General features: G+C 36.1%; 3 protein-coding genes across 3 annotated transcripts; all 3 read left to right on the plus strand.

The window, feature by feature from the left end:
* Positions 1–483: 483 nt before the first annotated feature.
* LOC131150927 (endochitinase EP3-like) lies at positions 484–2,074 on the plus strand. The gene is made up of 2 exons (XM_058102010.1): positions 484–979; positions 1,406–2,074. Exons 1-2 carry the CDS (start codon positions 562–564, stop codon positions 1,810–1,812), a joined length of 825 nt encoding a protein of 274 aa, XP_057957993.1. The 5' UTR covers positions 484–561; the 3' UTR covers positions 1,813–2,074.
* An 8,452-nt stretch (positions 2,075–10,526) lies between these two features.
* LOC131150928 (endochitinase EP3-like) lies at positions 10,527–12,156 on the plus strand. Its single transcript, XM_058102011.1, has 2 exons — positions 10,527–11,138; positions 11,412–12,156. The coding sequence occupies exons 1-2, from the start codon at positions 10,691–10,693 to the stop codon at positions 11,813–11,815; spliced, it is 852 nt and encodes a 283-aa protein (XP_057957994.1). The 5' UTR covers positions 10,527–10,690; the 3' UTR covers positions 11,816–12,156.
* A 7,014-nt stretch (positions 12,157–19,170) lies between these two features.
* Positions 19,171–20,503, plus strand: LOC131150929 (endochitinase EP3-like). The gene is made up of 2 exons (XM_058102012.1): positions 19,171–19,565; positions 19,839–20,503. The coding sequence occupies exons 1-2, from the start codon at positions 19,277–19,279 to the stop codon at positions 20,240–20,242; spliced, it is 693 nt and encodes a 230-aa protein (XP_057957995.1). The 5' UTR covers positions 19,171–19,276; the 3' UTR covers positions 20,243–20,503.
* The last annotated feature ends 5,151 nt before the right edge of the window (positions 20,504–25,654 follow it).

The following is a 25,654-nucleotide window of genomic DNA, read 5'->3' on the forward strand; positions in this document are numbered from 1 at the left end:
AGTTATGTAGGATTGCCTCAACGTGGGCATTCAAAAGATTTAAAAAAAAATAGAAAAAAAGAGGAAAAACTCGTGCTTGTGGCTTCAGATGGAGATCCAATAGTTATCTTTCTTTTAGATATATTTGATTATTATGTTTAGTATGGAGCAAAAAAAAAAATGAATACATTATGTTTTTGGAAGGACAAATACATTTTGTACTATTTCTATTCATAGAGAAAACTTTCCCTTATTTATATATAATGACTAATTACTAATTTTACGAGGCTCGAACATAACGTAGAATCCTTAATCAGAATATTCTTTTGAGAGAAAATATGATTTAAATTCTAGAGGATCTTGAAGGGTGCTTGCTTAGTTGACATTATCATATGTTCATGAATCTTAACTACTATATGGATGAAGTCAAAGTCAAACCATGCACAGACGCGTTCTCTCCCACTTGCTCAGGTTCAAACTTCAAACCAAACCATAAAAGCCCCACAGCTCTACACTATAAATCTCTCCGATCTCTCTCTCTGCTCAAACTCATCAACTGCTTATAACCTTTAGCCAACAAAAATGGCAGCCCTCACTGTGAGAAAACACCTACTGACCATCATCGTTGCCGGAATCCTGGCCTGTACCGCTCCAGCCGCCGTGGTGGGCCAAAACTGCAGTTGCTCCTCGGGGCTGTGCTGCAGCAGGTGGGGGTACTGCGGCAGCGGCGACGACTACTGCGGCGCCGGCTGCCAAGAGGGGCCTTGCTATGCTTCGGCCCCCACCAACGACGTCTCCGTCGCCGACATCGTGACGCAAGAATTTTTCGATGGCATCATTGGGCAGGCCGACGCAGGGTGCGAGGGGAAGGGTTTCTACACCCGAGCAAAATTTCTCGAGGCTCTCGACTCGTACCCCCGGTTCGGCCGGGTAGGTTCGGTTAATGATTCCAAGCGCGAGGTTGCGGCTTTCTTCGGACAGGTTACGCATGAAACCGGACGTAAGAACAATTTACTTGCACAATCACTTATCTCTATGACAATAATTTAAACCTTAAGAGCATTAGAGATATTCAGTTCATTTAGCAAATTGTGGGTCCCATCCTATGTTTTTTTCCGAGTAGAATATTTTCTATATTCATATATGGTATGTTTGGATCAAAATTTTGTTTATGAATTTGATATATTTTTTATGTTTTTTTTCTTTTTTTTTTTTACAACAAAACATGAAAATATGAATTTTCTCTTCTTTTTTTTTTCTTTTCTTTAACATTTTCTGAATTCCAAACGGGATCATATGAAATCGGGATAGTTATTGATTATACGCGCATGCCATTTGCAAGCCTTTTAAAAATTTATGCAACTTTGGTAGACTTTCAATTCCATCATATTATACATATGACATGAAATTACGTATGCTTGTGTAGATTTTTGTTACATAGAAGAGATAAATGGCAGCACAAGAGACTATTGCGACGAGAACAACACTCAGTATCCATGTGTCTCTGGCAAGAATTACTACGGTCGAGGCCCCATTCAATTGTCCTGGAATTTCAATTACGGTCCAGCCGGAGAAAGCATTGGATTTGACGGATTGGGCTCTCCAGAAACTGTTGCTACCGACGCACTCGTGTCGTTCAAGACTGCGCTATGGTACTGGATGAACTTCGTTCACTCCGTCCTCAGCCAAGGCTTCGGGGCAACGACTCGAGCAATCAACGGTGCGCTCGAGTGCAATGGTGGCAACACTGTTGCCGTTAATGCCCGAGTGAGGTACTACACTGAGTACTGTAACCAACTCGGTGTTTCTCCGGGGGGCAATCTCACTTGCTAGAGAAAAATTCTTGGAGTTCATGAGATTCACCAAATAAACAATAGTGATGACAATTGTAGGTTTCAGATTTTTGTGAGGTGAAACTCGCAGCATGTGTAATGCATGATAGAAGGGAACTCGACAATTAATTCTTAAAATTTATGATGTAGCTTAATTTGTCAAGGATTTGTTTGTTTTAAATATGTTAATGTATGATGTGTATCGAAAAATAACTATATAAAAACATGAATTAATAATATGGAGAACCCTATTTCTCAAGGTTTATTGATGTGTGACAATATCTAAGTCTATTATTGATTAGTATAATATTAAATGCAAGAGAGAGCATTTGTTTGTCTTAAATCATCAAATAAAATGATTCAATTATATTTTAGTAGACTAATCCATTGGTAGGCTTGTGCTTTCGAGTGAGGAGATGATAACCAATGTCCAAAAAATGATTTTGTTTTTAAGAAAAAAAGAAAAAGAAAAATTTGACATCAACTTGGCAAAATTTTAAGAAAAATTGTGTTTGTCGCGACGTGCCCGGAGGCGAAGGTGCCTTGGGATGGGCGAGGGGATAATAGAAATTTGATGGAGTAGTCACTATTCACTAACATATTATTTTATTTAGGTGTAGTTAGAATACCTAATTACTACTCATTGAAGAATTAGTAGTCTTGGTCTGTTTCTACTAGCGATGGGATTAAGAGTTCAGTTATGCGAGGAGAAGGTATCAACACTCTCTATACACTCGTTCTACGAACGGTACCTAATTACTTATGAATTATCCCTAAATTAAATTTAATGGTTTTTTATTTAACTCCTTTTAAAATAAAATGAAGAAACAAATAAATAAGAGTTTAAAAGGGGAATGAAAATTAAAGTATGATTTAGGAATGTCTAATAAAACCTATAAATGAGGGAATGTTGTTAGATAAACACCCTTCAGAGTTAATACAAGTGAGGTATGGAATACTTCTTTACTTATGAAATTTTGATTAAAAGAGTCTTTAAAAATATCCCTAGATTTGTTCAAAATTTAGAAAAAATTTCTTGCATTTTTCAGTATTTTTATAAAAATTTTTGGGATTTTTAAAGACCTTTTTTCCTTTATTTTGACTTGAAATAGCTCAAATATATTTTTTTTCTAACTTCCAAAGATTTTTTTCCTAAGTTTTCCCGACTTTTCCTAAGTTTTTTTTTTTTCTAATTTTTATCCATTTTTAAAATTAAAAATCCAATTTAAATTAAAATTAAAATAAATAAAGAATAAAATGTTTCCAAAAAAGAAATTAGATCGGTTTGAATTGATCTGGACTAGGCTTAGTCTAGTTGTCTTGTTGAGCCATGTATTCACCCATAGTGGGGACATGTTGTTGTTTTTTTTTTTTTTTTTTTTTTAAATTTACTGTAGTAATGTGACGTCATTTGCCACGTGCCAACCCTCGATTTTTTTTTCTTTTTTTTTTCTTTGAATTTACAATAGCATGGTGATGGCAGCGTGACGTCACCTGCCACATGTCAGCCCTTGGTTCTTTCTCCTTTTTTTTTTTTGTTTTGAATTTACTATAACAAGGTGACATTAGCATGATGTCACCTACCACATGTCACCTCCTGCTTGGTTCTGAAATTTTGACTAAGATCGCTGATGTGGCAGCAATCTATTCGTCCAAAGAAACAGAAATCGGACAGTTAGGATTGCTCTATGTTGCCCCAAAATACTTGGATACAAGATTGTGATACATGTCACCACTCGTGTGGTGACACGTGTCCCACTAACCCTAAGTATCGAAACCATTTTTTTTTCTTTCTTCCCCTTTTCCCCGTTCTCTTTCTCTCTCCTCACTTCTCTCTTCTTCCCTTCTCTGCGAATTCTCTCTCTCTCTCCCTCTCTCTCTCTCTCTTCTCTTGGTTATTCTCTCCATTCTCTTTTTCTCTCTTTCTACGATCTATGACTTCATAACTCTCTCTCTCTCTCTCTCTCTCCTATTTTCTCTTGATTTCTCTATGCACTCTCTCTTTTCTCTTTTCTTTTGTTTCAGTTATATTCTCTATTCCCTCAACGTTCTTAACTCTTCTTTTTTGGTTTTTGCACGTTTAATTTGGAGAAAGGTTGGCAAAAGAGCTCATACTAGGATATTTTGAAGAGATAAGTACTATTCTTTTTTGTTGCCCTTTTTATTTATCTTCCCATATTATTCTCTTAGGTTCCTTCAGGTTTTTGTTTACTACCATTTATTTCCTTTGTTTCTCTAGATCTTTCTAGTGTGTTCTAGGCATTTTTTTTGGGAGCCAAACAGGCTTCCCGAGCTTGACTTGGGTTGGGTCAAACCAAGGGTAGGGTTAGGTTCATGGTTAGGATCAGGTTTAGGTCTGGTTAGGACTTGGATTGGTTTAGGTTAGGTTAAGCCCAAGTGGGCTTGTGGTGGAGCTCGTTAGGACTTGGGCTGGGTTAGGTTAGGTTAAGCCCAAGTGGGTGGGTTTGGCCCATGATGGGGCTGAAGTCCAATTGGTTTCTGGGAATGGGGCGATTAACTGGGCTAGACCCAGAGGCTCATTTTTTAAAATGGTTTTGGGCTTTTACAATAGGGTGTGGATCGAGGCTTTAAAAAATGGATTTTTTTGTACTGAATTGTTAAAAAATGGGTTCTTTTGAAAATTACTCTATTCTCCTTTAAAGCAGGGCTTTTAAAAATAGACTTTCAAAAATGGGCTTTGGGCGGGGACATTCAAAAATGGGCTTTGGGCTGGGGCTTTTAAAATGACTCTAGGCTCTTCTAAAACGAGGCTTTTTTAAAAATGGGCTTTCAAAATGGACTTTGGGCTGGGGCTTTTAAAATGAATATGGACTTTGGGCTTTCAAAATTGGGCTTTGGGCTTGGGCCGGGGCTTTAAAAAATGGGTTTGGGTTTGGTTTCAAAACAGGTTCTAGGCCAAGGCTTTAAACTCAATGGCTGATTAAGCTAGGTCCAAATTGGACTTGGTTCCCGGGGTCCGTGGGTCACGAATGGGCTCTGATCCTTGAGTTAACGAGTAGGCTTGCTCGGTCAACCGTAGAACAAATTTTTTTTTTTTCATTAATGACAACATGCTACAAACACAAGATAACACAGATATGAAAATGATTCTAACCTCCAACCTCCAACTCCTTTGTTCTTCTTGTCCAAAGTTAGTCCTCAAGTTGCTTCTCGTTAGTCTCAGTCTCTTCTTCTATAATGTAGGTCCTCCGTTATTTAGTTCTTCAACAATTCAAACCCTTAGTTTGCTCAGGAAGGACTCATTCTGCCCCTCTCTTGATCAGAAATCCCAATTAATGTTCCTCACTATACTCTCTCAATATGTGTGTATCTCTTTGAAAGGCACCGAATGTCTATGTGTATGGCCTCTAAATTGTTCTCTGTGTCTATTCCTCTTCTAGAAGCCTCTATTTATAGGGTTAGGATCTCGGTCGTCATTACAAATCAAATCAAACCATTTAGGCAGTAGATCAACCCTTTCCAACGACCTATTTCCTTATTAATTACCTGTCTTTCCATGCTCGTGCTTGCCTTTTTATAGAAAATTTCCATCCTAGTTTTAGCTTCATTGAAATCGGATTTCTCTTGTCGACTTCCTTCCATGTAGGCGTCTAGCAAATCAATTGAATTAGGGAACAAATCATCCTTTTTTATTGTAAATCATTCAATTTCGAGAAACAAATCCCTTCCATTTTATTGAGGATCAAATGATTTTAGGAAATAAATCTCCTCTATTTTATTGCTGATTTTTCCCTAACGTCTTCTCTTTGTGCGTGTGTGCAGATGTCAGCAAAGGCAATCGAATATTCTTGCATATTTTTTGTGTATTTTTTTTTTCTTTTTGTATCACTATATTTCCCTGTATTTTTTATATTTTCTGTTGTATTCTGAAATTTTTTTATTTTCTGTTGTATTCAATGAATTCTTTTGTATTCTCCATTGTATTTGTATGAAATAAAAAAAAAAAAAAGTATTATTAGGTCCTGGATAAAATGGGGTACAACATTATTAAGCGTTTTTGTCGTTATCTTATATATATGGTTTTAAAGTCGAATCATATAAAATACTCACATATAAGTCATTTTTTTGAAAAAAAAAAAAGTGTATTAATTAAGTATATGTCATTGTTTAATTTGATTATAAAGTTAATAATATGATTAATGTGTATCATATATTATTTTAAAAACACCTTCATTTCCTTCCCTGTTGTTTTCAATCCTTGATGATAAAGCATGTTACTTTTGAAGATAACATTCCCATTCACAGTATCAATCCAAATGGATCTCGCATCTATACTGACAAGATTAATGGCCACTTTATCTGGGATGTCGACCCTATGATGTGTGATCCAGATTGTGACTGTCACAAATCACACAAGAAGGAAACCAAACCATGATAATGGAGACTGTCACAGAGAGTTGAAAAAAAAAAAAGGTAGCACAAAAAATTAATAGATATTATATCAATATTTAGATCAATTAATAAATATATCTTTTATCAATGGGTGGGCAGCTTTCATCCCCTCTGGGTTTGGTGTCGTACCATGATATCCAAAGTGGCGCGATGGTGGCTGAAGTCCACGAATTTTATATATAATCTCTTTTCTTCGATTAAGAGTAGTTAGACGCAAGAGGTAATTCATTTTCTCATTTTAAGGTTCGATATTAAAGTCTCGATTTTTAGTATTTTTAATTTTTATTTTTAAAAATATATTGAAACTTGGATGGTCCACAATTTCCTTTTAGATGAGTACATGGGCTGAGTTCGGGCTGGGCCCAAATATGATATTGAGTAGACTTGACTGGAGGGGCTGGGTTGATTTGATCTAAAATAGTAACAATGAATAGATATGTGAAATTTGGGAAGTCTTAAATTTGGATTTAGTAAGAGGTCGGTCCATAAGGGATATGAAATGAAAGATAAAACTATGCCTCATTTTGTAGTTCAAGTTTAATAAACGAACATTAACAGATTAAAATTAATTTAATGAGATATTTTATGTTTAAAAAATACTTAAAATTCTTTTTAATTAACTTTTTGTTTTTGGATATCTAAAAAGAGGGTTTACAAAATTTGAAAAAATTATAAAGTATTTTAATTAATCAAAATTTCCTTCCCGAATAACTCTTTTTTGATATAATTTAGGTCCCATTTAGGCTTTGAAAAATGTTAGGAAAGGAATGGAAAACACAAAAGAATTTACCTTTTTTTTTTTTTTTTAATGTTTGATTATTAATAAAAATGAAAAAGAAAATGAAACATACATCAAATCACTAAATAAAATATCACAATCTCAATCTCTTGAAAAAGATTTGAAAAAACCAAAAAGTAGAACAATAAGTTGAAAAGTAAGTTTGAGGTACAAAATTAATTATCGGATTTGAGAAGGAAGCAAGTTGGGGATGAGAGGCTAAATTGACCTATGCGACATGACAATAAGAGGAGTAAGAAAATGAAAACACAATGCAGATATTTTCAATTATCATTCACTATAAAATTGAATACAATTAATAATACTATAATATACTTAGTGATTTATGATATTATTATTTTATATTAAATTACGTACATAAGTTTATTTTATAGGAGATAAATTAAATTGACTTAGTATGTGCTAAAATGTTACATCCTAATCTAGTAAATGGCATGCACAAAAGGTATTTGTAACCAATAAAATTATTAGCCACTAAATAATATTTTTAGTCACAACTAATATTATTTGTGAGCTTTAGTGATAATTTTAATGATCATTAATAAAACATTATCATTCTATTTTTTTTTTTTTTTAATTCCAACTGCATTTCAAGTTTTGAATCAAATGTTATCTTAAAGAAAAATATTTGGTTGAACAATATTAGTCTGTAGACCTTAAATTTAGAACGCCCATATATAATAATACATATATATATATATATATATATATATATGATGATGATGAAATATATTATACCGTACAACTAAAAACGCTCAAATCATTTGATTCATGTAATTTGTAAATTCACAGATTTTTCAATCAGACGTTTTCGATCCGATTTACGCATGCCATTATAATTTTTCGATCGTGATAAAAACCTAAAATTTTAGTGCTCAAGGGAAGAGAGATAGAGAAAGCATCCACGGTATATCCCAATAAAAAATTATGTCCAACATAAAAAAAAAACTGTCACAAAAACAATTTAATATCATAATTAGTTGATTTTTTCCCAATAAAAATTTGACAATTACAAATCAGGGCAGTGTAGAATGGGTACAAATCAGTGGCGGTGAGTACGGACAAGTCAACCCAAAGGGCGGCCCTGACTCGGAGTCCCAAGTGTCCACGACTCTTCCAACTCAGTGTTGCCTAATTTCCAGAGTAGATACGGATTTAATTAACTGATAAAAACTAAGAACGGAAAATGATAAAAGAAAAAAATATATTATTTGAACAGTTGATCACATGGAAATCTCATTATGTTTGTGTGTGTGTGTGTGTGAATATGTGGGTATTATTTTTATATATTTTAAATATTTTCATGAAAGTTTGAGACTTTCATGTTTTTCGAAATCTCAATATAAATTACGAGGTGGGTCGTCAGAATTAGGTTCTGTGGGAGGACCAACGTGGTCCTCTCAGTAAGCTTTATCGTCCAATTAAATCATTCTAGACATGGATTTCACATTATAGGGCCCACATATATTATGATGGACCCTATTATTTAAAATGATTTGGTTGGATAGAAGGACGTGATAGGAGGCCCATGATGGTACTCTAAGATCTAATTTTTTTTCTCAGATGCACTTAATTAAAAAGACTTGGTGCTCAATTACGGATTAGTGTGGAACCTTGTGTAATATCACAATATCGACAGCCTCGTGAAACAAGCTTAAGGTGAATTGGTTTTTTGGCACTCCGTTATATATAATGATTAAAGAGCTTTCACAACTTCTTCTACAACTCCAAGGCAACCAAACCACTCCGTTTCTATTCACGAATGTTGTGGTGGAAGTACTAAATCTCATGATCATTAAGCTACACACAATTTAGAATGCTTCTAAAGATTGATTCCTTCACATTAGATTTGGAATATACTAATAATAAAATGCACACAAGCACTTTTACTCACACAACTAAAGAAGAGCAATGCTTTGATATGTTTAGATCCTAATTATATGGTTTGATTGCGATTACTTTAGTAAATTCTTAATTGGTTGTTTAATTCTACTCGTTATTTAGGTCAGGTCATCATCTGAGCCACTTGTTTGATCATCACTTCTTAGAAAAAATCTATGATATGTAAACCAAGGAAAAGTATGTAGCATATGGGTGGACCCAATTGCAAACTATTGTACTAGAATTGCCTTTAATTTGAATGTGGGTATTTATGACACATAAATGATCCCAAAAATATATATATATATATATATATATATATATTTATACACACATGATTAGAATAAAAATCTTTATAAAAAATATTATTATATTATATTAAATTATAAATTAAACTATAAAATTTATCTTAGCCACACACTGGTAATAATCTAATCTTTACTTACTAAGTGTCGTCTCACTCCAATAATTATTTCATATTTTAGGACGTATTGGAAATCAAACATAGCGAGCATTTAGGCGGGATTAGAGAATGTAGTTTAGAAAAATTGTTTATATAATACTAGTTAAAGATGTTTTTATATTTCACATGATGTAAATATTGTATTGGAGATACCCATGTAAATACGATTGTTTAGTATTCTGGTGTATAATATTTGAGATTTTAAATTACTTCCACTGTTTATATTAAATACATCTATAGAAAGTCATACCCTGGACCCCACCGGGTTCACGGCATTAAATCTTCTAAAGTACATAATATAAAATTTTCTTGAGAGGGTGTGTGCCTCTCATTGACTTGTATACGTTAATGCATTCCATTTTTACACGTCTATGTATTTGTCACGTAATATTATGATATTAATATGAATACTTATAACATGAAATCATTATAAGTAAATAAATAAATAAAATAAATAAATACTATTTTAATGATAAAAAACTTGGGGTGATCAGTGGGCTCTTAGTTTCTGGCCAAGTTTGGTAGTGAATTGGTCATGCTTGTCATAGCCAGTACTAAGTCTTTCAGAGATTATTTTGTAAGAAATTGAATCCAAGATGGGCGAGAAAAATCAAATTTCAAATTGCAAAGCCAAACCAAATCGAACTAAAAATCGATTAACCATTTTTCAGTTTGGTTTTGATTTGGAATTTTTATTGGTTTGGTTTTGGTTCGACCCATTATTCAATAACCCCAATGAACCAAACCAAAGCGATCTACAATAAAAATACATATAAAATATATATTATATGTAATATTTTATAAAATTAAAATAATTTAAATTAAAGAAAAAAGTATTAATTTTATATTCATGCTCAAATTTTTATTTTGAATATTTCAAATTTACATTATGATTATTATGAAAGAAAATAAAATTACTTCTATTGACTTTAAAATATTAACTTACCCTGAATGTTTCGATTTGGTTAATTATTCGTTATTGATCTAAAAATCGATTTACTAAAATTTTGTAAACGTTTTAAATGATTTGGTTTTATCAAATCTGTCTCCGAGGGACAGTTGAACGAGCGGCTCATGAATGCTGCCGGGTCGGATGCCGTGTGGAGCCTAGAAGAAGGTGACTCCTTTTCAATAGAAAAGAATTAGCCAAACCAACCCAGCTGGCAGGTCAATCTAAGATGAGAAAGAAGTTTGGATTCATTTAATCGTTTGGGGATATAATAACTCCCTTGACCAACCATCTCCCACTGCCTAGTGCCCGCTTCAAGTCAATGGTAAAATCAAAAGGAAATTGGTTTCCATTGATGGTCAAAACAAGGCCATATGATCTATCATGTGGTGATTAAGCAGCAAGTACACTCTACCTCTATGATCCTCTTGCCCTATAAATTATCTCCACTAATTTCCTCGATCGTCTCCACTCCTCTATACAAGTCCATTTCCTTCCCCAATCCTCAGTTTCATAGTTTTTCGTTACCACCCATGATGCCACGCCTTACAATGAGGACTAACCTCGTACTGACAACTCTCATTCTCGCGGGAATCCTCGCCGGCAGCAGCTCCGTTTCCGTCCCGGACGTCGTGACGCAGGCCTTCTTCGACGGCATCATTGGCCAAGCCGACGGCGGCTGCGCCGGGAAGAACTTCTACACACGTGCCGCCTTCCTCGACGCCGCCGGCTCGTACCCCGACTTCGGCAAGCTCGGCTCCGACGACGATTCTAAGCGGGAGATCGCGGCGTTCTATGCACATGTCACGCACGAGACGGGACGTAAGATTTTTCGAACTCATTTATATAATCATATCTAATATTTGTAATATTAATTAAAGCCCATGACAAATATTCATGACTACTAAGAGAAGCATGCGTGCGTCTATGATTATATTTATTAATTAAAAGAAGAAGAATTTTAAATCCATATCTAATATTTGTAATATTAATTAAAATTTAAAGCCTCTGACAAATGTTCATGACTACTAGCTATATATATGCATGTAAATGAAATAGTTGAACATAGTCATCATTTTAAATCCATGCATGCAGACTTCTGCTACAAAGAGGAGATAGACGGAGCCTCAAAGGACTACTGCGACGAGAGCAACACGCAGTACCCGTGCGTCCCTGGAAAGGCATACTTCGGGCGGGGGCCATTGCAACTGTCGTGGAACTACAACTACGGCCCTGCTGGAGAGAGCATCAAGTTTGATGGCCTCAACGCCCCCGAGACGGTGGCCAATGACGTGGTGGTGTCGTTCAAAGCCGCCCTCTGGTTTTGGATGAACAATGTCCATGGCAGGGTCACCCAAGGCTTCGGGGCCACCATACGAGCCATTAATAGCCTCGAGTGCAACAATGGAAATTCCGGTGCCGTTGACGCCCGAGTCGGCTACTACCAAGATTACTGCGGCAAGTTTGGGGTTTCTCCCGGGGATAATCTCCGATGCTAGATCAGCAATATTATTCAATCACAACGGGCGGAGAGAGAGGGAGAGAGAGGAGCATACAGCTGACAGGCTCCTCAACTATTTCTTCTCACCATGCGCATCTCACAGGCGTATCTTTTCTTTTCTTTTCTTTTCTAAGTCTTTGTGTGTGACTTTTAGTCCATCCATTGCCACCCATTAATTATGTAGCGGGTTGGGGACTCTGTGTTGTTTGTTTTTGAGATATGATCCTAACAATGTACGAATAAATGAATAAATCAATGGCTAAGAGGAACATTAATTCCTCTACATAGGAATTTAGAAGCCCTCAATAGTAAAATAATACTACACAGTTCCCTTGGTCAGTGTGTCAGTGCCTTGTGTACGAAATCTTGTAATTAGTAAAATAAATCCAATTTTCTACGTATTATAGATACTAATCATATATATATATATATATATATATATATATATACACACACACATACATATATTTACATATGTGTATGTACACATTAATATTTCCTTAGCATAGGAATCAAAACATCAAAATGGTCACATCACCAATGGGGCGTTAAGAAAATAACCCTAAAAGATTGGACAAATCCTCCGTGTGTGTGTGTGTGTGTGTGTGCATGCGCATTCTATGTGAGACAACCAAAAGAGCATGACTCTTGATTAAGACCTTTCTCCTCCTTATTTTTACCTTCTTCATTTAATTTTGTTTCAATCATTACCATTTTTATAGAAAGATTGTATAACTCATATATATAAGTTGTCGAAAGAAATTGCAGCCTGGTGTTATATATCTCAAACATATATAAGTCATTTATTGAATGGTTGGACATCATATACATATACGCTACATTTGAAAAAATGGATTTTGAATTTTAGTTATAATTTTATATTACATTTTACTCAAAGCTACACATATCCAAATCCGATCTCTCATAATCTCAGGAGTAGTGCCTATATATATCTATATATATATATAAGAGGTGAGGTTTCATAGCCATGGGACGCATGTGAGAGATGGAATTGAGTATTGGGTGTTTAAGTTCATGAGAGAGTAAATTATAAAAAGAGCTCACCTTAGGTTCTTCGACATAGACAAATTATTTTTTTCTATGTTAGAAATGGATTATGAGTTTTCACAACTGTGAGGAGAGGAATGGTACTCTAATGTTGTATTTTCTTTACATCTTGATAGTAGTTAAATTCTTGTAAGATTGTCTAATTGAATGGTAAATATTGAAATTTTTTTCTGATTGTCACAATTATGTAGAGGAATGGTTCTTCGGCATAATATTGTTAGATTCATGAAAATATGATTTAAATTCTAGAGGATCTTGAAGGGTGCTTGCTTAGTTGACATCATCATATGTTCATGAATCTTAGCTACTATATGGACAAAGTCAAAGTCAAACAATGCACAAACGCGTTCTCTCCCACTTGCTCAGGTTCAAACTTCAAACCGAACCATAAAAGCCCCACAGCTATTTCCACTCTACACTATAAATCTCTCTCTCTCTCTCTCTCTCTCTCTGCTCAAACTCATCAGCTGCTTATAACCTTTAGCCAACAAAAATGGCAGCCCTCACTGTGCGAAAACACCTACTGACCATCACCATTGCCGGAATCCTCGCCAGTACCGCTCCAGCCGCCGTGGTGGGCCAAAACTGCAGTTGCTCCTCGGGGCTGTGCTGCAGCAGGTGGCGGTACTGCGGCGCCGGCTGTCAAGAGGGGCCTTGCTATGCTCCGGCCCCCACCAACGACGTCTCCGTCGCCGACATCGTGACGTAAGAATTTTTCGATGGCATCATTGGGCAGGCCGACGCAGGGTGCGAGGGGAAGGGTTCGGTAGCGTGAGGTTGTGGCCGGGTCGGTTCGGTTAATGATTCTAAGCGCGAGGTTGTGGCTTTCTTCGGACAGGTTACGCATGAAACCGGACGTAAGAACAATTTACTTGCACAATCACTTATCTCTATAGCAATAATTTAAACCTCATGGGCATTAGAGATATTCAGTTCATTAGACCAAATTGTTGGTCACATTCTATATTTCTTTCCGAAATATTCTTGATATACATATTTGGTCAGATCAAAATTTTGTTCATAAATTTGATATATTTTTTGCTTTTTGTTTTTTTTTTTATAACAAAACATAAAAATATGAATTTCTTCATATTTTTCTTTCTTTTCTTTAACATTTTCTGAATTCCAAACGGGATCATATGAAATCGGGATAGTTATTGATTATATGCGCATGCCATTTGCAAGCCTTTTGACAATTTATGCAACTTTGGTAGACTTTCAATTCCATCATATTATACATATGACATGAAATTACGTATGTTTGTGTAGATTTTTATTATATAGAGGAGATAAATGGTAGCACAAGAGACTATTGCGACGAGAACAACACTTAGTATCCATGTATCTCCGGCAAGAATTACTACAGTCGAGGCCCCATTCAATTGTCTTGGACTTTCAATTACGATCTAGCCGGAGAAAGCATCGAATTCGAAGGATTGAGCTCTCTAGAAACTGTTGCTACCGATGCGCTCATGTCGTTCAAGACTGTGCTATGGTACTGGATGAACTTCGTTCATTCCGTCCTCAGCCAAGGCTTCGGGGCGATGATTCGAGCAGTCAATGGCACGCTCGAGTGCAACGGTGGCGACATTGTCGCTGTTAATGCCTGAGTGAGGTAGTACATTGAGTACTGTAACTAACTCGGTGTTTCGCCGGGGGGCAATCTCAATTGGTAGAGAAAAATTCTTGGAGTTCATGAAATCCACCAAATAAACGATAGTGATGACAATTGTAGATTTTTTATTTTTGCGAGGTGAAACTCGCAGCATGTGTAATGCATGATAGAAGGGAACTCGACAATTAATTCTTAAAATTTATGATGTAGCTTAATTTGTCAAGGATTTTTTTTGTTTTAAATATGTTTAATGTATGATGTGTATTGAAAAATAACTATATAAAAACAAAAATTAATAACATCATAAATCCTATTTCTTAAGGTTTATTGATGTGAGACGATATTTAGATTGATTATTAATTAGTGTAATTTTGAATGCGAGAATGAGCATTTGTTTGTGTCAAATCAAAAAATCAAATGATTCAATTATGTTTTAGTAGACTAATCCATTGGTAGACATTTTGGGCTTATGCTTTCGAGTGAAGACATGACAACCAATGTCTAAACTCCAAAAATGATTTCCTTTTTCAATACATTTACGTTTTTTTAGTCGAAGAGCATAATTTATAATTACCATTTTATCTGCTCTAGGCCTTAAAAATTTTGCAACAATTTTGAAGTGCATTTTCTCCATTCAAAAAAATAGTAAATTTGAACCAAACATGCTCCTTAAAAATTTGAAATGGAGAAGACCCTAAAATATATCAATGTACAAAATATTATGTCAATATTTGGACAAATTAAAGTGATGTAAGTCTTACAATAATGTATAATACCAAATTAATTAATAGATATCATATCAATATTTACATCAATTAATAAATATATCTTTTGTCAATGGGTGGGCGAATTTCACCCCTCAGGTTTGGTGCCACACCATAGTGTCCGGAGTGGCTCGATGGTGGCTAGAGTCTCTGGATTTTATATATATATAAAACCAGTTACGCTACAATTTCTCGGGACCCAAAAATTCAAATCCTCAAAATTTTAACCTCTCTTATTTTCTCTCTCTTTCTCCTTCTCTTCCTCTCGTTCTCCCTCACTTTCTCTTCTTCTTTTTCTCGTTCTCTACCTCTTGCAATTTTTTACATATGACACCCCTCCTCTCATATGACACATAAATGAGGTGATAACGCATATCAATGAGGGGATAAGACAAATTGGTAAGGGAATATGACACATTAGTGGGGGGATAAGATACATTAGTGAGAGGATAAGATACATTGGTAAGGAGATAGGACACATTAGTGAAGGGATAAGATACGTTAGTGAGAGGATAAAATACATTAATGAGAGGACATGTGTCCTTCACAAGTCTCCTTCTCAATATATATATATATATATATATATATATATATATATATATATATATACACATATATATATATACACACACACACACACACGTGTGTGTGTGTGTGTGTATTTATTTTATTTTATATTTTTCTTTGGGATCATTACAAGTAGGCCGAAGCCCAGAATGCAATCAATGCCCAAATAGTTGGATGGCCAAATCAAAAGGCCAAATTTTTTTTCAAGCCAAGGGTGGGCTGAGCCCACACGTTCAAAACCAAAGCCCACATTTTCAATACAGGCCCAATAGTGGACTTGAGCCCAAACGTTCAGAACCATAGCTCATATTCAAAATTCACAGGCCCAGGCACACTTTTTAAATCAAACCCATTTTCTATAAAACTAGGACCCAATTCTTTTTTTCAAAAAAAAGAATCACCCACTGAGTCAACCCAGAATAAACTCGGTGGATTGACTCACCCAAGCCCAACCCACTAAGTTTGGGGTGAGTCAACTCACATGGAACCTGATTAAATTCAAACTCAGAACACATATTAAAATTGTTTGATAATAAAAATGAAAAGCAAGGAGAAGGGATATTTATCTTGAAATTTTTTGAACGGATTTGAGGGTATTAAAGAACTCTGTTACTTCGTGTAGATCAGATTTGCAAGAAAAACAAAATATTCAGAGAGAGAGAGAGAGAGAGAGAGAGAGAGAACCGAGAAAGAGAAGAAGATGAACAAACTAAATAGAAGAAGAGAGAGGGAGAAAAATCGGGAAGAAGAAGAAAAATGAGAAAAGAAAAGAAAGAAATCAAGAAGAAGAATGTCATGTTGATGTCACCCTACTTAAAAAAATTACAAAAAAAATAAAAAAAGGAAGGAATCGAATAGTGACACGTGTCAGGGTGACGTCACATTGCTACAATAATTTGAAAAAAAATGAAAAATAAAATAAAAAATGTCACATGTCACCACTATGGGTGGACACGTGGCACTCACTAGGTTAAACGGGTTGATTCGGTCCAAATTAATTGAATTGATGGTTTAACAAAAATTTTTCATTTTATTTTATTTATTTATTTTATTTTATATTTTAATTAGTTTTAAAATTCAGAAATTAGAGAAAAATAGCAAAAAATCATTAAAAAATCAGGAAAAATAGGAAATTTTGGATAACAATATTTTTGAAGTGATGATAATTATATTGAGTTATTTTGACTTGGAATTTTTAAAAATTAGAAAATAAAATATCAAAAAATGAGGAAAATCTTTTAAAAAGTCCTAGAAAATTTTAGAAAATTGTGGGAAATTTTCAAAAAATTCTACAAAAATCTAAGAATATTTTAAAAGTCATTTTTGATCAAAATTTTTATTATTATTATTATTATTATTATTATTTTCGTGTGGGTGCGTCCAAATAGTTTCAAAAAAAAAAAAATATATATATATATATATAAATGTATTTCAGATCTCACCTGTATTAGCTCTGAGAGGGGAGTTTATTTAACAAGATCCTCTCGTTTGGAGGTTTTATTAGACATTCCTAAATAGCATTTTAATTTCATTTTTATTTTAAATTTTATTTATTTATTTAAAATTATTTAGAGTTTAATTAAAGACTATTAGATTCAATTTAGGAATAATTCATAATTAATTAGATACTTTTTACAGAACATGTATGTAAGGGGTGCTAGTACATTCCCTTCGTAAAACTGAATTTTCGATCCCAACTTTCGTAAATATATTGAGACTACTAATTTTTTTACTCAAGAATAGTCTAAAAATTAATCAATAAATAGTAAATAAACGTACTAACAATACCAAAGTACATAATAAGTTAAAATGACTTCATTCAAATTTCAATATATATTATTCTTCGTCATTCCATCTTTCTCCCAATAAGTAAACTTTTTTTTCCTAGTAAAAATTTGACAATTACTTGCGGGCACGCAGATCTAGACGTGAGTATAATTGTAGTTATCCGGCGTAATTGAAGGGTTAAGCCGACCTAGTCCTGTGGAATGGACACAAAGTCAGTGGCGCCGTGGCGGTGAGTGCGGGCAAATCAACCCAAAGGGCGGCCCTGACTCGGAGTCCCTAGCGTCCACGACTCTTCCAACTCAGCGAGTTAATCTTCCTTCTTTGCCTAATTTCCAGAGTCAAGTGCCCCTCGATAAAACCTAAGGAAAATGATGAAAGAAAAAAAAAATTTATTTGAACACTTGATCAACTATGTGCATTTATATTTATATATACATGTGTGTGTGTGTGAATATGTGGATATTATTTGTATATATTTTGAATATTCTTGTTAAAATTTGGGACTTTCATGTTTTTCGAAATCTCGAATATGAATTATGAGGAGGGTCCTTAGATTTAGTGTAGTCGGACGGACCCACGTTGGTATTCTAGGAAGATCTAATTTTTTTTGTTAAGATGCACTTAAAAGGGTTTGGTACTCAATTAAGGATCAGTGTAGAGCCTTGTGTGTTGGGTGCTATATAGATACATATATCCATATATATATAGAATGTTTTTCAACATGATATCACACCATCGATAGTCTCGTGTAACGAGCTTAAGGTGATCGGAAACTTGGGGTGATAAGTGGTTTCTTGCCAAATTCGGGGGTGAATTAACTATGCTTGTCATAGCCAATACTAAGTCATTCATAGATTACTTAGTAAGGAACTGAATCCTACTATTAAACCACACATAAGACTATTAAATTTTAAAATACAAAACGCTAGTAGCAAGTAGGTCAGGATGGGCGAGAAAAATCAAAAAATCAAATTTCAAACTACAAAGCCAAACCAAATCGAATTGAAAATTGATTAACCATTTTTCAGTTTGGAATTTTTATTGGTTTGGTTTTGGTTCAACCCATTCAATAACCCCAACAAGCCAAACTAAAGCAATTTGCTATACATATATATGTAAAATACAAATTATATATAATATTTTATAAAATTTAAATAATTTAAACTAAAAAAATAGTATTAATTTTATATTCATGCTTAAATTTTTATTTTGAATATTTCAAATTTACATTTTTATTATTATGAAAGAAAAGAAAATTATTTTTAGTGTCTTTAAAATATTAAATTACACTGAATTCAATTTTAATTAATTATTAGATACTAATCTAAAAATCAATTAACTAAATTTCGTACCCGTTTTAAATGATTTTGTTTGGGTTCGTATTTTCTGTCAAACCGAAATTTCGATTCGTTCAATGGTCACATCAAAAGGAAATTAATTTAATAATTTCCATGGATGGTCAAAGCATTATATTGAACTTCAAAGTATAGCCATGTAATCTATCATGTGGTGATTAAGCGGCAAGTACACTCCACCTATGAACCTATTTGCACTATAAATATTTCCACGAATTTCCTCAATCATCTCCACTACACCACACAAAGCCCATTTCCTTCTAATTCCCAATCCTCAGTTTCATAGTTTTTCGTTACCACCCATGATGCCACGCCTTACAATGAGGACTAACCTCGTACTGACAACTCTCATTCTCGCGGGAATCCTCGCCGGCAGCAGCTCCGTTTCCGTCCCGGACGTCGTGACGCAGGCCTTCTTCGACGGCATCATCGGCCAAGCCGACGGCGGCTGCGCGGGGAAGAACTTCTACACACGTGCCGCCTTCCTCGACGCCGCCGGCTCGTACCCCGACTTCGGCAAGCTCGGCTCCGACGACGATTCTAAGCGGGAGATCGCGGCGTTCTATGCACATGTCACGCACGAGACGGGACGTAAGATTTTTCGAACTCATTTATATAATCATATCTAATATTTGTAATATTAATTAAAGCCCATGACAAATATTCATGGCTACTAAGAGAAGCATGTGTGCGTCTATGATTATGTTTATTAATTAAAAGAAGAAGAATTTTAAATCCAAATCTAATATTTGTAATATTAATTAAAATTTAAAGCCTCTGACAAATATTCATGACTACTAGCTATATATGTGCATGTAAATGAAATAGTTGAACATAGTTATCATTTTAAATCCATGCATGCAGACTTCTGCTACAAAGAGGAGATAGACGGAGCCTCAAAGGACTACTGCGACGAGAGCAACACGCAGTACCCGTGCGTCCCTGGAAAGGCATACTTCGGGCGGGGGCCATTGCAACTGTCGTGGAACTACAACTACGGCCCTGCTGGAGAGAGCATCAAGTTTGATGGCCTCAACGCCCCCGAGACGGTGGCCAATGACGTGGTGGTGTCGTTCAAAGCCGCCCTCTGGTTTTGGATGAACAATGTCCATGGCAGGGTCACCCAAGGCTTCGGGGCCACCATACGAGCCATTAATAGCCTCGAGTGCAACAATGGAAATTCCGGTGCCGTTGACGCCCGAGTCGGCTACTACCAAGATTACTGCGGCAAGTTTGGGGTTTCTCCCGGGGATAATCTCCGATGCTAGATCAGCAATATTATTCAATCACAACTGGCAGAGAGAGAGAGAGAGAGAGAGGAGCATACAGCTGATAGGCTCCTCATGACGTCACAGGAGTATTTTTCATTTGAATAAGTCTTTGTGTTTCTTTCAGTCCATCCATTGCCACCCATTAATTATGTAGCGGGTTGGGAGCTCTGCTTTGTTTTTTTAAATATGATCCTACCAATGTACGAATAAATGAATAAATCAATAAAGAAACCATGTGACGCCCTACTTCTATATCAATTTTTTTTCTTTTTTTGACCTTTATCAATAATAATCAATCAATCATCCGCCACGTCACAACCTCTAATATCTTTTCAAACATAATCCGACCCGAAATGGGTACTGGATAAACAGTCATTCTCATACAAATAATCCTAACAACGGAAGTCAATATTTTACAAACCATACAGAATACAACTAGAGTTCTATCCATATATATATATACACATGTCTAAACACATTCCTAAAAATCAATAAAATATTTTAAGGGAATCAAACATCCATAACTCATAACACTCACCATGTCTATCAGGGTATCAACTTCCTCAATCTCGAAGCTTTATCTACTCGTCTGCCACAATTTTTTGAAATGTTTAAATATTGGGGTGAGACACCTCTCAGTAAGACGGAATAAATTATTTACAGTGTGTGACGCATGAGTTTAGTTATATCATAATACACTTATTTTAAGCGATTATATCATCAAAGAAAATATACAGATATGTACTCATAATCATATAGATATAAAATATAATTTTATAAGCTTTGAAACCATTTCTCATACTCACACCTTTACAACCAATATTTACTAGCGAAATTCTCGAGAATATGGGAGATTACACGCCCATACATGTAGCGCCCCTCTACTCTAATATCGTTTGTAACCTTGCATGATTAACTCGGGTGAGATTACAATTGATACCTATCAGGGCACTCGCCTTACTCAGTACACCCTCAGGCGGAGAGTTTTACTTCGCCCTAATCATTTATGTAATTACACTCATGCTCTTTCATTCTTCATATTCATTTCACATTCTAGTTCATGAGTGTCCACTGTAACTCATCCATGTGTCGTCTATAACTCATGGTTGCGCTGAGGATATTCACGATGTTATGCTTCCCCCCATGATCAGGGTTGTGTGGCCCGAAGGCTGGATTTAAACCGCGGTTGGCCTACTCTGTTAGATCAAAACAATGAAACTACCCGTCTGTAGTGTCGCGACGTCCCAGACCCGGCCCAGAGAACCAATCTCAACTTTAAAAATGGGTTCGGCTTGCAAACTGGGAAGAATGGATGGAAATGTGTGATTTTAAAAAATGTGATTTTTGTGGAAAACAATGTGTGGTAGAGTCGCCACTAACCTTTGGAAGTGCGGTTAGAACACTTAATTGCTACCCCATTAAGGGTAGAATCGGCCTGCGTTACCAGAGTCGAGCTCGGGAGTACGGTTACGCGAGGGAAAGGTATTAGCACCCCCTACACGCCCATTCTTATGAACGGTACCAGATTAATAAAGAATTATCCCGAAATAAATGTAATAAGTCTTTAAAGATTACTCTCTTTCAAAAAACGAAAGAATGAAAATACTATATAGGTATTCCCTCATAATTGGGGCAATCTAGTACTCCGAAGAGTCAATGTTCTTGTTTGCAATCATCGGGAAGGAAAATCGAAGATAAGATACAAGATACGCTCCCAGGGGTTTTGAAATCTATAGGTTTTTTTTTTAGTATCAAAAATAATATTCTAGGAGGTTTTTGAAATTTGTTCGGGATTGGAATAATTTTTGTGCCTAAAAAGATAATTTTGTGATTTTTCCTAAGTTTGAAAATGATTTTTGTGATTTTTGTGATTTTTCTCGAACTTTCCAAATAACACAAATAAAATCAGTTGAAATCAAAATGTGAAAATATTTTTGGAATTTCTGAAAATTTTGTGATTTTTGTGAATTTTCTGGATATAATAATAGTATATAAACGAAATGGAGAAAACCAGGGTGAACCGGTACGGGAATGGTGAACCGGTCAAACGTTGACTAGTTTGGGGGAAAACCAGTTTAAGGTCTTGGTCGAGACCATTGATTTTTCGGGATTTTCCAATGTTCTTTCGAATACAACAGAATTTTGGACAACATCATGAAAGTCATAGTTTTAAAGATATGACTTTAGAATGTATTTTTGAAAATCTTGAATGTAGGGAAACAGATCTAACCTTTGCCAAACATGTTGGAAACTTTCTTAGATTTTCTTCAAAAATTTTCAAATGTAAATAAGTTTCAAAGCCTTAAAAATTTTTGAATTTTCTTTGAAAATTTTTCTAAATTTTTGTGTCTTTTATGAATTTTTATTATTATTTTTTTATTTTTATGGGTTAAAAGGAAGCTATTTAAAGTAAAAAAAGTGAAATAAAATCAAATAAACCAATAGAGGTCGTTTAGGGAAAGGGGGGCGGAGATGTAACATAGGAAGAGAAAGTTCATTGGTTTTACCTATCGTCTTTTTCTCCTCCAGTCTTCCTCTCCTGTCTGTGAATCTGCAGGGGTTAGTCTACAACGCCTTCCCGAGGGTTGTTCTTGAGCTCCGACTCGAGGCACTAGGGAGTACCTTCCTCAAATGGAGTGACCCAGCACCGGCAGGAAATAGGATCAGTTGACCACTTGATCTTCTTTCGTTTTCCTATGCTTCGGTCTTCTTTTCCTGTTGGTGAGTCTACTAGGGCCGCTCTACAGCGTCTTTTCGAGAGTTGTTCTTGAGTTCTGACTCAAGGCACTACGGAGTGCCTTCTTCAAATGGGGTGACTCAGCACCGATAAGAAATAGGATCAGTCGACCTCTTGATCTTCACTCAAAAAACTAGCTTCACAAACTTATAATAGAAAACTTCAATATTTGAAATCTTCTCCTTACCACCACCAAGAACTCTCCCCCCTTTGTGCTTGGAATGAGAGGGCTATTTATAGACTTAGCTTGGGGCAAGCATAGGAAAGAAGACATAAGGGAGTGATGATGGGGGGAACCAAGTATGGGGGGAAGAATGATGAAGGGAAATTAGCATGGGAAGAATGATAAAAGGAGATAACATGACATGTGGTGAGTGATGATGGGGGGAGCAAAGTATGAGATGAAGAATGATGAAGGGAATATAGTATGGGAAGAATGATAAAGGGAGGAAACATGACATATGGTGAGTGATGATGGGGGGAACAAAGTATGGGATGAAGAATGATGAGGGGAATATAGTATGGGAAGAATGATAAAAGGAGATAACATGACATGTGGTGAGTGATGATGAGGGGAACAAAGTATGGGATGAAGAATGATAAAGGGAATATAGTATGGGAAGAATGATAAAGGAAGGAAACATGACATGCGGTCAGTGATGATGGGGGGAACAAAGTATGGGATGAAAAATGATAAGGGGAATATAGTATGGGAAGAATGATAAAGGGAGGAAACATGAGATGTGGTGAGTGATGATGGGAGGACAAAGTATGAGATGAAGAATGATGAAGGGAATATAGTATGGGAAGAATGATAAAAGGAGGAAACATGACATGTGGTGAGTGATGATGGGGGGAACAAAGCATGCTTGCATTTGACAAATTAAACAAATAATAATAATAATAATAATAATAATAATAATAATAATAACAATAATAATAATAATAATATGAGGGTCCTAGAAGCTGTGTGGAGCCCATCGGAGATGTGGCCCACGCGCAATGTGGGGTTCACAAGTCGTTTGAGGGTTACAGGAACCCGAGCTAGCAGGTGCAAGCATGCCAAAAGAGGTAACGTGCATCGGACGTAGGGATCCGAGCTAGCGTACCAGAGGGGGTAACGTGCATCGGATGTAGGAATCCAAGCTAGCATACCAAGAGAGGTGGGGCTCACAAAACATGTGGGGCCCAATGGAGAAATGTGGAGCCCATAAGCTATGTGGGATCCATAAGCCATTTGAGGGTTATAGGAACCTGAGCTAGTAGGTGCAAGTATGCCAAAAGAGGTAACGTGCATCGGAGGTAGGTATCCGAGCTAGCGTACCAGAGGGGGTTACGTGCATCGGATGTAGAAATCCGAACTAGCATACCAGAGGGGGTAACGTGCATCGGATGTAGAAATCCGAACTAGCATACTAGAGGGGGTAACGTGCATCAGATGTAGGAATCCGAGCTAGCGTACCAAGAGAGGTGGAATGGAGATATGTGGGGCCCACAAGCCATGTGGGATCCACAAGCCGTTTGAGGGTTATAGGAACCTGAGCTAGCAGGTGCAAGCATACCAAAAGAGGTAACATGCATCGGACGTAGGGATCCAAACTTGCGTACCAGAGGGGGTAACGTGCATTGGATGTGGGAATCCGAGTTAGCGTACTAGAGGGGGTAACATGCATCGGATGTAGGAATCCAGGCTAGCGTGCTAGAGGGGGTAATATGCATCGGATGTAGGAATCCGAGCTAGCGTACCAAGAGATATGGGCCCACAAACCATGTAGGGCCCAATGGAGATATGTGGGGTCCACAAGCCATGTGGGACCTACAAGGATGTGTGGGGTCCACAAACAGCGTGGGACCTACAGGGATGTGTGGGGTCCACCAACAGCGTGGGACCTACAAGGATGTGTGGGAAGGTTTGCCATGAGGTCTCCATGGAAAGGCCTGGTTAAAATTGGGGTGTCTACATGTAGTACGACTAGCCTAACCACTCTTGGTCCAAACGCCAGGTGGCAAAACTACCCTTCTTAATGGCACAATCAATTGTCACGCCACACTCTCCATAAGACCGTGTGGTTGTACTTATCATCCCACTAGCAACGGTACTGTGCCTTCAGTAATACTCTAGTCCATCAGGGTTCTTGTAACGCCCCAGACCCCTCCTGGCCTGGGGTGCTACATCAGTGATGTTGGTGTACCTGATACCATCATCATTAAACATAAATGCAGTGTAAGCATTGAAACATTCACCAACATACATTACTAGAGTTCTAAGTCCTTTCTTACATATTAGTTTCCCAAAACGTCCATATTACAAACCAACCCAAAAATGAACAACTAATTTGGTCCATACGACCATAATACAAGTCCTGAACCTAACAACATAACTTACATACATCAGAGTTCTTATAGATACACTCAAAAAGAACTATTCTAACTCCCACGCCTTGATCTCCTAAGCACGATACATGTAGTGTAACAACCCGAGAAATAATGATATTTAAATATTAAAAGAGAGAAAGAGAGAGAGAGAGAAATAGAAACAAAAACAGAAGAAGGCAGTAGGCTTCGTCGACGATATCGCATTTTGGAGATAATAATAATTTCAAGGAATTTCCATAACTCATCGACTAATATAGGGCTTCGTTGACGAGTGCATAAGGAAACTCGTCGATGAA

This window comes from Malania oleifera, chromosome 3, assembly GCF_029873635.1.
Source record: "Malania oleifera isolate guangnan ecotype guangnan chromosome 3, ASM2987363v1, whole genome shotgun sequence".
NCBI lineage: Eukaryota > Viridiplantae > Streptophyta > Magnoliopsida > Santalales > Ximeniaceae > Malania > Malania oleifera.

Excerpts from the sequence above, each read along its gene's own strand:
- LOC131150928 (XM_058102011.1), top strand. The coding sequence starts at position 10,691 with ATGATCTATCATGTGGTGATTAAGCAGCAAGTACACTCTACCTCTATG. Across the intron at positions 11,139-11,411 it reads TGTCACGCACGAGACGGGAC|ACTTCTGCTACAAAGAGGAG; the intron begins GTAAGATTTTTC and ends CCATGCATGCAG.
- LOC131150929 (XM_058102012.1), top strand. The coding sequence starts at position 19,277 with ATGATGCCACGCCTTACAATGAGGACTAACCTCGTACTGACAACTCTC. Across the intron at positions 19,566-19,838 it reads TGTCACGCACGAGACGGGAC|ACTTCTGCTACAAAGAGGAG; the intron begins GTAAGATTTTTC and ends CCATGCATGCAG.
- LOC131150927 (XM_058102010.1), top strand. The coding sequence starts at position 562 with ATGGCAGCCCTCACTGTGAGAAAACACCTACTGACCATCATCGTTGCC. Across the intron at positions 980-1,405 it reads GGTTACGCATGAAACCGGAC|ATTTTTGTTACATAGAAGAG; the intron begins GTAAGAACAATT and ends ATGCTTGTGTAG.